This window comes from Dermacentor silvarum, chromosome 1 (assembly GCF_013339745.2).
Source record: "Dermacentor silvarum isolate Dsil-2018 chromosome 1, BIME_Dsil_1.4, whole genome shotgun sequence".
Taxonomy (NCBI): domain Eukaryota; kingdom Metazoa; phylum Arthropoda; class Arachnida; order Ixodida; family Ixodidae; genus Dermacentor; species Dermacentor silvarum.
Window position 1 is genome coordinate 259,480,340 of NC_051154.1, and position 11,744 is coordinate 259,492,083.

The 11,744-nt window shown below is 46.2% G+C and overlaps 1 protein-coding gene across 1 annotated transcript in view; it reads right to left on the reverse strand.

Annotated features, from left to right (window-relative positions):
• The window catches only part of LOC125942662 (nose resistant to fluoxetine protein 6-like), a 46,823-nt gene extending 39,930 nt beyond the window's left edge, over window positions 1–6,893 (reverse strand). The window contains exon 1 of the mRNA XM_049660909.1: window positions 6,059–6,893. Within this exon, the coding sequence (XP_049516866.1) occupies window positions 6,059–6,752 (694 nt within the window). The 5' untranslated portion in view covers window positions 6,753–6,893. The remainder of the gene's footprint in view (window positions 1–6,058) is intronic.
• Between the last annotated feature and the right edge of the window lie 4,851 nt (window positions 6,894–11,744).

The following is an 11,744-nucleotide window of genomic DNA, read 5'->3' on the forward strand; positions in this document are numbered from 1 at the left end:
GACATACGCGAATCCCAGAAGCTAAAGGTACGTCGGAAAGACTTTCTGGCACCGACGGCGCTCGTGCTGAGACAGTCATGCCAGATTATACCTTTCTCGCACCTTACGCGCTCTACCTTCAAAATAACATCACCGATTTTCTCGGGGGAGCAGTAGGGGCCATATTAGAAACTGGGCCCGATCTCCTGGAGCAGTATCTTCGCTCGTTTCAGGCTTTTATCATGCCGCTGCCCGTGATTTTACAAAAGCGTGTTTTAATGGTCACCTTTAATGGTCACGTAAATAAACGTTCTTCTGCTAAAACATACGCAAAAATCGGTAGGCGGAAGCCGCGGAGCTAGCGAAACGGAAGCAAAGCAGGTACGTCCGACGTATCTTTTGCCTGGCACGAGCGAAGATACTGCCAGGAGAGCAGGCCCGATGTCTACTACAGCCCTTACTGCTCCCCCGGGAAGCTTAGTGATATTTTGAAGGTATAGCGCACTGAGGAGCGCGAAAGGTATAATCTGGCATGACTGACTCTGCACGAGCGTCGTAGGCGCGATAAAGTCGGTCCGACGTGCCTTTAGCTTCTGGTATTCGCGTACGTCCCACGTACCTTTAGACACAGCGATCACAAAATGGGGCGTCAGTGACCACTGCTTCACCTGGTTCACCGCGCCGGCAGCCAGCGTCGGAGCGTCAAGAAACTCACCCATGAGCATGGCCAGGAGCGTAAACAAACTTGCGCATGGGCATGGCCAGCGCGCGACGTTACTGCGCAATGCCTTCGCGCCTAGGGACAAACGCATACAAGCGAGCAAAGAAACTAGGCGTAGTGCCTAGGCAAAGTGGGATATTAAAGGCGCAAGAGCCCCGAATTTTTCTCTATTACACACGTTTGTACCCGCGCCTGCACACAAACGTCAGGCAATTCCTCAAATGACCGTCTGTTGGCCCTCTCGTAGGTCGGTGTAGAAGGCGCGTTGACGATGGCATTGCGAGTGGGACCACGAAGCTGGAATAAGGATGGTGAAACGACCACAACAGCCTCACTACAAGCTGGTAGACAACTTGAGCTACTGGGTCTACGTAACAGCATAGACAGACAGACAGACAGACAGACAGACAGACAGACAGACAGACAGACAGACAGACAGACAGACAGACAGACAGACAGACAGACAGACAGACAGACAGACAGACAGACAGACAGACACAGACAGACAGACACAGACAGACAGACAGACAGGCAGGCAGGCAGGCTCAAAACGGCTGAAGTAGGCAAAGAATGCTAATCGCTATAATATACTGAACAGCAACACATCAGACCCCGTAAAGTACGAGATATGCCACCGATCACTAATGCTGAATGCTTCTGGATGAAACATTTCATCGCATTTTGGTGCAACTTTGTTGCAATGGCAGTTTGAGAGCGGATCTCGATTCATGATAGCCATGCGGAGCAGTGCAGAATGCTCTGCCGAAATCGATGAATTCGACAAGAAGTCAGCGTGACGTAGTTCATCCAGCAGCCGTTGACTGGATATTCTCTGTAGCAGACGGCGTAAACAAAGCAACGCAGGTGCCGCCTAAATAGAAAGATAAGAGAGGCATTGTTTTAGTAAGCACAAAGGTTCTCAGACTAGATGCACCTAAATAACTGAAGTTCCACACGCGAACATGCCACAGAAGTGCGGCAAAAACGTTTTTCGTTCGCAAAAACAGGGAAGTGTCACTTCGAAGTGAGCAATGCCGGTACTTCCGCATGGGGTTGACTGTACCCCGCTTGCTCTGATTGGCGCTTGAGTTTCCCGAACTCAGATTCGGAGGGGCTGCTCTCCGCCGGAGCATGGCGCTCTGTGGCGGAGCTTGCGGATTGCTCTGGATCTGTCATTGGAATTCACCCTAAATTAGGTTTGACTATCTGACGTCACAGGACTGGCACCAGCAACTTATTTCACCAATGAACACCACTCATGCGGTTATAGTGACTTCATTTAAGGCCAATTGCCCAGGAAGCACAAAATAAATCTATGTCCTATTCAATATGTCCGTCTTGAGCCTCAGAATCATGTTCAAATGAGAAGCAAGAATGTAGTCCGGTTGAAGACAGATCTACCAAGACCTTTGATATACCTGCAATCGGAAGGCCTTCAAGAAGTTGCGTTTTTATAAACAAAGCAATTACACTCATCACCTCGCGTCTCGAACAGAGCGTGCCTGACTCCAGAGGAGGATTTGGAGGGTACACTCATGTAGTTGCGGAATGGGTCACGTGATGCGAAGATGTATTGGCGTGATAGATCACGTGCATCTGCGCTTTATCCTAGCTTTTGGCGGGATTTTCATCACTGTGTGGTAGTAAAAATGTCGGCCACGCAAGAGGAACATCGCGCAAAGCGCGGCTCAGCGAAGTTGGTTCGTCGAGCCCTTGTGGCTGGCGAACAACGGGAACTGCACACCGATGTACGACGGTTTTAAGGGAGGAAACAAAGATAAATGAACCTTGATGCACACCTGTGTGGCTTCAGAAAAGGCTAAACGCGGTTTCTTAGGCGAAGAACGCACGGATCATGTACTAAATTGCAGTTGTGATGTCGTATTAATTAAGTGCGAAGTACCGCTCTTGGATCAGAAGCGCAAGTTTCGAATGCCGCCGGTGAACTAAAGGGACCAGCGGACGTATGTTCAGCACTACTTGTCGCACACGTTCGGGGATGTATCCTATGTGTGCATCGCTCAAGGACCTGCGAAAGCTAGTACCTTCCGCTAGCTTCGAATTCATAGGGACCTCCGTTCCGAGTAAGCTGGCGGTGCTCAAGCATGTGACATAGAAAAGCGAATCTTTACTGATAAGCCATATTTTCACCTGAGGAATTGTTACAATATAAATGTAATTTTCGAGTAATTGTGGGAATGATCCCTCACGTGCTGCCACAATTTTTGGGACGCCTTTGCAACAGTTTCATAAATCTGCTTAGAACTTCCTGAACAAACTTCAATTTTAGCATAATAACTGCTGACTTATGGTAATGAAAGGTATTCACTATTTTTGCTATGGTGGAAATATTAGCTTTTTCAGTCCTTCTACTGTTTGCCAACTACGTTGCAGTTCGTCTTAATTCAGGGCACCCGATCTGGAAACATTGTAGATTCAGATAACATGAGTAGAGCCCGCTGAATTTTAGAGGATGCATGCATCAGGTATGACGAACATTGAATTGTTGGCTACCTTTAATAAAAACTACTGAAGGTCGTGAAGACTGTGCATATTCAGTTTGCAAATACTTTTCTCCACATCTTTATTTTTGGTTTCAGATGACTAATTAGTTTTTTGTAAAGTGATTTGAGTATAGTGCTTTGCACTACCAAAATTAGTTTAGGCGTAAACAGCTGTTAAATAGCCGATCGCTTGGCAAAAAGCATTCAGCAAAGCAGAGCGATAATCATTGGGCATGTAAACCCAACAATAATCTTTAACTTACCATTAAGTACTCATTAGTTCTGGTAGGACTTAAGCTTGGCCTTCTATAGATCATAGCTTTTGAGTCATTGTGACAAAGTAGGTTACGCCAACATAGAAAGGTATATCACCTCTTGCTTGCGTTTCACAGGTGCCCGCGCAGCAAACCTTAGCGCGAGGTTTAATGCTATTTGCATTATTTGCCTACTTCAGCCGTATTGAGCCTATCTATCTATCTATCAATCATCTAGTCACCGACTGAGTGGCCCAAGTGATCTACCAACCGAGCGAACGAGCACAGCGATGGATGGAAAAGTGAACGCGGAGCACAACGGGGATGAAAGACGGCGATAGCAAAGAGCGAGTGATGAGGAAAGTGGAGGAGGAGGGTGCCGCGGAATCATGAGGCAGAAAGCGGAGGAGGAAGGTATGGCGAAAGCGTGAGAAGAAAAGCACAGTGAGGCGCAATACAGGCTCTGTGGCGACGATGGCTACGAGTGGCGCCAGAGTAGCGCGTGTCGTCTGTTTACCGATGACACCAACAATAAGGCATGCGGCGAGCGTGTCCTCCGATACCATATATGGAAACAAAGCGCTGCATGAGTGGTGGTTGGTCTGCGGCAGCTGCTGTGAATCGTGCCCACACGGCACCCACGCGCTGCCTCTTGCGATCTCCCGATTAGCGAGGCCGTCGCGCCACATTCATTCCGTTTGCAACGTGCCGCACGAGACGAGCGCCAGCTTATGTTTAGCGAAATGAAAACACTTACAGAGCTGTGCTCAAATTTCGCATTAGGGAGTATCGTAATCGTCGGTGAACATTTTTTGTTTGTTCTGTTCTTCCTTTCCTTACACGTGCGAGCTAAGACAAGCGAAAGCTTCCCTATAGCTTAGGAAATGGACTTTTACACTGTAATAACAGCTGGAAGGAAACTGATTTCGCTAGTTTTCTGACCCTAGTGTGGCATGAGCAGTTCTATCAATATACCTGTGTTCACCCGCTGAGGTGGTTCAGCTATCTGAGGCGTTGCGCTGCTGAGCGCGATGTCGTGGATCGAATCCCGGCCGCGGCGGCGGCATTTTGATGGAGGCGAAATGCAAAAAAGCCCGTGTGCTTGCGTTGTAGTGCACGTTAAAGAACCCCAGGTGGCGAAAATTAATCCGAGGCCTTGCACTACGGCGTGCCTCAACATCAGAACTGGTTTTGGCACGTAAAACGCCAGAAAGAAGAATATACCTGTATTCATATTTATCTGGCGTAGCATATTTTGATGTAAAATGAGGCTACAAAACCTGTTTTCTTCTATAATGTCTTAAATAAAAAAGTTTTGCTTACAGCAACTGATAAAAAAGTGCTGACTACACTTCACAGCAGTGCAAAAAAAAAAAAAAAGCTCAGTAAGGACAGAATTACGGAGACACAGAGCAGTGCTGCGGGTGAGCTCCGTCTTCTTGCGCTGCAGTTAAACGTTTTCAGCCTTCAACAAACCACCTGGCCTATTGTTTGTTTTGATTTAAAATGCATGTTTACAGGATACTTGCTATTTTGTAATGTTTCTGTGACGTGCGATAAGATACTCATTAAGGACAGAAGTCCACAGGAAGATGGAGGCTTCAAGTGGTCAACAGTGTTTGACCAAGTGGAGGGCCAACGTTTCTACAAAGGAACTTCTCTCCGTCTGGGCAGCAACTGCCCTCACGATGAGTAATGTCCTTGTGAAAACGTTGGTTTCAGCGACATTCATTGTTCTACCACTGTTCACCACTATAGAAAATTATCGCTACAAATCTATTTCCTCCAACGGGAAACTCAAAAATATTTGAGCAGGAAAATATTAACAAGAAGCATAACTACTCCTTTGACTCAAAATGAAAATTGTTTTTACACACAAATTTTCCGTCAAATAAAACCGCAAATATTATTAAAATAAGGGAATAATAAAAAACGCAGAATAGAATTTTCCCTGTAATGCAAAATAAAACTGTCTTAAACACAAAATTTCTGTTAAAGTCACACATAATTTGGCAAACAGAGAAATAAAACAGAACAGAGCTGTAAAGAAATTTTCTGGCAAAGCAGCTGCCAGGCATTTTTTGCAAGAAAATATCTTTACAGTGAAGCTGCTTCAATATATTCCTAATGGGGTTACCTAGCTGACACGTGCATTTAGTCACTTACGATATCTCCACTCTTGGCAACGGTGACATGTTTGCAATTTCACTGCACTAATTTATTATGAACTAGGCCTTACGTTTCCCATCAGTGTTCCTTTGAGAACAGTGAATTTTTTCTATGACGCAATATGAAAGGATGTTTTCCGAGCCAGGATTTACAGGCTCTTAACTTATCTTTCTTCCAAGAACTGAATACATATTTATAAAGAAGCTGGCACACTTGAACATTTCGCAAGAAGCTGTGCCTGCCTACAGCGATGACAGTCATATCAGAAATGCTGCCAGCTAATTATTTTTTTATGAGCATAGCCTCTCTGAAATCTTTGCATTAGTTTGTGTTCATTTCCGTGAACAATGGCAGCATGGAGAATCCGAGACACATCAGTCTAACATGTCATGCATATACAGAAATAAGAGGTAGAGCTGCAGTGCACTCACGTCTGAGGGCCCAGGGCTCCAACTCCTGGATAGCTCGCATAAACTTCAGCAAGCCTAAGGTGCAGTCAGTAGATATATCAGCTTGCAGTAGCTTCCGCGTGAATTCGCTGCCAGCTGTAGACATGAGCTGTTTGATCGCGGTCCGGATACCATCGATGAATTGTGATCTCTTTGGTGGCTGATTCGTCGCTGGCGTCATTGACCATGAAGTGAAATTCGTCCCTGTGAACTCTGAGGTCATGTTGTTCACGAGGCTTCCGGTGGTCAATTCTGTTGTAAAGTAAGTCGCCGTCTGTTCTTCTGTAGTCGCCGCTTGCGACCTTTTGGAGGTAATTGACTTTGCGGAAGTCGGTGTGGTTACCATAACGGCAGCTATCCCCGTTTCTTTGACTGCATGTTCGTAAGTGCTTTCCTTCGACTCGGCTGTCGTAGTGACGTTTGAAGTGATTCCTATATCCACAGTTGCGGGTAGAGAGACAGACATGGGCAGGTGCAATTTATCAGTCGTTTCTAAATAAATCGTTTCTTGCGATGCCGTGGATAAACTTGACATGGTCGTTTGGGCATCCTTAGGAGCGTTGAAGGGCGTCGAGACGCTAGTGGGTGTCGCAGATTGATCACAACACACTGACACTAAGAGGAGCAACAAACCGCTAAATGACTGTTTATGGACGATTATTAATTGAGGTGGCATTGCCTCCTCAGTGGCCAATTTACGGGCACGTGAGCCAGAGGTGCGCACAAATGTCCGATATTGCTTGGTGGTGGCAGATCACTATTTAAGCAGAGTAGGCAACACTAGAGTGAATCACGTGACTCATTAGGCGCTGCGATGTTTCACGATCACCACCCCAAACTAAGTTCGGCTGCGAGGGAAAATTGTGCCTGCGGGGCCGTCCAATACGACTCTTGAATTGACTGGCATTAGAAGGCGACGTAAAATCGCCAGAAGCGTCAATATACTCGACACCAATGAGTGCTTCTGCGTCGGGTATCACATGACGTCTGATGAATTATTCTAGCGATTGCTGCCCTGAGTATCCACAAGAAAACGATTTCACAAACAGCGGTGACCTCGTGAAGTCTTTCCTTCATTTTCCGTTTCTTTTTTGGCCGTAGTTTTGCAATGCGTGCGTGTTTGCGATACCTGGGGATTTTCCTCGAAAAGAGAGAGGGAAATCAGTACGTTCGATGCACCCGCTGACAACAGGAGTTGCTTTCATGTGTAAACGGCTATTGCTCGCATCCTGAAAGAAGTACCATGATAGTCCGAGCGAATACGAAGAATATGAAGAGGGGACCTGAAAGGACGTCAACCTGATAAAACTTGTTTCTGGGCTTGTTGGCTCATTTTACTTAAAGAAAGATGTCTTTGAAATTCCGTTGTCGTGTGGGGAGTCATATATCGGGCGAACTGGACGCTGCCTTAGATACCGATCAAGGGAGCATCAGCTATCAATGAAAACTAACAGTATTGCGCATTTGCCTGCGGATTGTGGAGCTTGCAAGGGTGCTCCGCTAATTCGAGATGTCAAGATAGTGGGAAGAAGCGGTTCCTATAGCCAGAGTACTGACAGAAATGCTTGATATCGCTGCTATTCGTAAGGAGTGCGCTATTGATACTTTAATTTCTTCGTTCAGTGGAGAGAAAATATTGCAGGGCATTTTTGCAGTGACCCAAATAATGTCATCTAAATTCCACTTTTGTTTCTGTCTTCTTTTTTCTCCCTGGTGATTCTTTTTTTATCTTGTCTCACATGTGTAGCACCTTGCTTAAATTCAGTTTTTGATGGAAATAAAATTATTTGAATGTTTGCGCCACTCAGGGTCTCACCATTGTCGTCTTTTTGTTGCGTTGTATCTTTGTTTAAGAACGACGACTTGTATAGTTCGCGTAACAGTAAAAAAACACGGCGGGACAGGTACAGCAATGCGACTTTTGCGCATTTGACTGCTATCTTAGGAAAACAATATTACACTGTGCCTTTCTAAGAACTTATTCTGCATTTAAAAATAAATTTCAAGATAAGTACCATGAACTAACAATATAAACATGCGTGTCAAATAAAAAAGGAATGTCCGACAAAGGCAGAACGATGGCACACAATACCAGCAAATCACAAAAATGACACAATTACAGCTATTTTGCAGCCGTTTGTTTTTCCAGGTATGATTGGAAACATTAAGGAGAGCACCGCGTCATGTATGGTCAAGATTCAAACCTAGTCATACGTAACAGCATCTGGGGCAATCAAGCTTTTCTTCTGGCCTCAACGCAGGCTACAGTTGAGCCATGCTGAACATCGTGTCCACTAATTTATGACCTCCATCAAACTTCTATATGCGCATGTTTGTTACAGCGATTTTACTCGCAATTAATGTCGCATTCCATTGGGCGAACAGAAGCACTCAAAAGCGTCCCCGAAGTGCTTTCTCGTGAGTAGCTACGTTCCAATGAGCGAACAGGAGCGGGAGCGCAGTGATCCAATGGCAGAACAGGAGCAGTTTGGCGGTGCCGCAGGTCAATTTGATGTCGCACAAGAGCTGGAGTGCGAAGGAAGTCACGTGACGCAAACGCACCGTATTCTTTTATTTTGGTTGTGTTTCTGCCGCTTTGGTTCGCTGTGCTGCAGCAATGACGGCGGAGAGGCGAAGTGCGCGTATTAATCACCGCGGGAATGCAAACAATCTAGTCGCGGGATACACATTGGCTCTCGCATATGCTCCCGGAGCGCATGGAACGTATCAATGGAGGAGCAAGCAGTTACCCTCTCGGTTTGCTACTGCTCTGCTCATCTCTGCTCTTGGCCTCAGGTCCTGTTTTGCCCATAAAGCGCCATAATATAGGATAAAACGTGAGGTCTGCTGATCGTGTTATACCAGCGCACACAACTATTTACAGCAGCATCTGGCGTAGAGTTTGGCGCTAGAACAGTAGGGCGACAAAGGTGAGTATCAACAATATGAGATTTCATGGAACGAATCAAGCCCCATACTTTTGACAGGGGCGTGTTGAGGCTCAAATGATTATATTCCTTTCCCAATTTTCGGTGGTTCATATTTTTAAAGTTGGAGCATGGAGGTGAATATTCTCTGCGCCTCCGGATAGTCATCTAGTTGCCCATAAAGCAGTTAGCCGCGTTCATCACCACAACGAATGGTATGCAGTCGTTGGTTAACACCGTCGTGACCGATGTCATCGTGTGGGAGAGGGAGTTCTTTGCTACCTGTGGTCAAGTTTGTTTTCAGTACTTCGATAGAACTCTCCGAAGAATCACACATGTGCAGTTGCTCAGCGTCCAATTTTCCGAAAAGAGGCCATTCGTGATGTGTGCACACTGACGTTTCTTTACTAGGCCTCATTTCATTTCAGGATTCTACAATATAATAGGGTGATTTTCAGTTCCGTGACATTTAATATCGACAGACCACATGATACCATCCGCAATATCTGACGAGCAAGGCGTTAGATCCAAATATACGGAGTAAGACCGCTCTCGAAAATTGTTGATGTGTCATCGTTCGTAAAGCACCGACAATAACGATCTAAAATATTTTGTAAGAGCCTCCCAGGAGCATTACAACGCGTGTCTTTCCAAAAGCTGTGATGTGCGTCAAATTAGCCACATATATTTACACTACCAGACGGCTAGCGTAGGAGGCACTCACATGCTGCAGTCTGAACTCTATCTAGTTTTAGCTTCTCATTGACTACACAGAAGAAAAAAAAATTATTGAGCCATCCATCTACATATATGGGCTTGTTTGCACTCGCACGTGTACCTTTGCATTCTTCTGTTCTTTTAGTCGTGTTCATCGCCCTGCCTTTAGCACTGTAGCGGTGGCACTACTGATCACCTAGCATAACTTCTAACACTAGGTTCAAAGTAAACGGTCATAATATGTGAACTTTCGGCTCCAAATGGAACTTTGCAAGCTACATATTCAAGAATATCTGTTTCCGATGAATCTGTGAGGCCACAGGTTATATTCTTACCTGCAGATTAGGTCGCTCTACTAGGTTTGCCACCTGGGCGAATAAATGACGTAATTCGACAATTTGAAACACGTATAAAGACATCCCTTAGAAATGTCCAAAACGTATATTTTTTCCCATACACAAGCTTGCGGAAATCACCTAAGTTTCCCTTCAGGCCATTTATTCCACTGTACAATAGCGACTTTTTAAAATCAATTCGGCATAGTTTTCACGTTGCCTGCTGCAATACTGGCTCCATTTCTAGCTGAGCGCGTACTCCACGTAGCGATGCTGACAGAGGTGATAATTTGATTATTGCTTTCAGCGCAGGAAACAGTAGAGGCATCAGCAGCAGGGGAAGGTCGTCACCTGAAGCACGCGGTCTCAAAACACTCGTGACAGTGTCTCGTGACAATGTCTCGGGATGCTGTCACGAGACACTATCTTGAAATGTCACCTGGCATGGACATGATACATCTCCTCGGAGGTGCGACTGGTGGAGTGTTTGAAGAAGATTAAAAATCGCCGGAGGGTGTTACGGCTGTTGTAAGGAAGAAGAACGACACTAGAAAGTTCCGTAACCATCGCGTCTCTCGGAGCCAGAAGACGGTCGGCACGATAGAAAGCGCCGTCGCCATCGCGTGTCTCGCGACCAGTTCGCCCACCCAGCTGAGCCATTGCTGCTGCCGCTGTGTTTCTGGCTGTCACTCGACGACTCCAATAAACCTCGTCACGCTTTGAGAAAAGCGCACAGTTCTTTCACTCTGGCATTTGGCACTTGGCATACCTTGTCATAACTTGGTGCTTTGTCGTGAGGTGATGGAGCCAAACATTGGTGATATGGACGCAATGGACTGGTTCCTTGCGCTGTGTCAGGATTAGGAGTGGATCCACGATGCTCTTTGACAGCGCCTTACAATGCCTTTTTTTTTCTCTTCTCAAGAGCGACCTTTTCGGGCACTTCCCCAAATAAACATAGGTATGGACCCTTGAAATTGGCGCGACACGGCGGTTGCCGAAGACTTCAGTCCTTGTGAATATGTGGTCCTGGACCTACATTGCAGCGTTGCGGGACGGTGCTTAGCAATGTGTTCATGCCGCCTAATAAATGTCTTAACTTGGCGTTACGGGACAGGACACGGTTTCTACGGGGCACTCGCCAAAGAATGCTTACGCATTAATACGTATCACTGCGGACAGGCCAGCCATGGAATGCGTTCCGCGCCTATTTGTACTTAATTCATAAAAATGTAAGGGCAATCGCGTGTTTCATAACTGAAGTCACTTCCCAAAAATAAACTGGTTGAGCATGGCACATATCTTGCGCGTTCGTGTCTCACAGGTCTGAAGTAGTAATACTCACTATTTCTTACAACTTGCTTTCCATGAATATGACCCACAACGTGATCTCTTTACCGCCGTTTCGTGTCTCTTCCTCTTTCACGCTCTTTTATCACCTCCTTAGCAGCTAGAATTCCTTTGCGACAGCAATAATCACACACACACGCACGCACACGCACACGCACGCACACGCACGCACATGCACACACACGCACACGCACACACACGCACGCGCACGCACGCACACACACGCACACGCACACACACACGCACACGCACACACACACGCACACGCACACACACGCGCGCGCACGCACGCACACACACACACACACACGCACACGGACACACACACGCATGCGCACG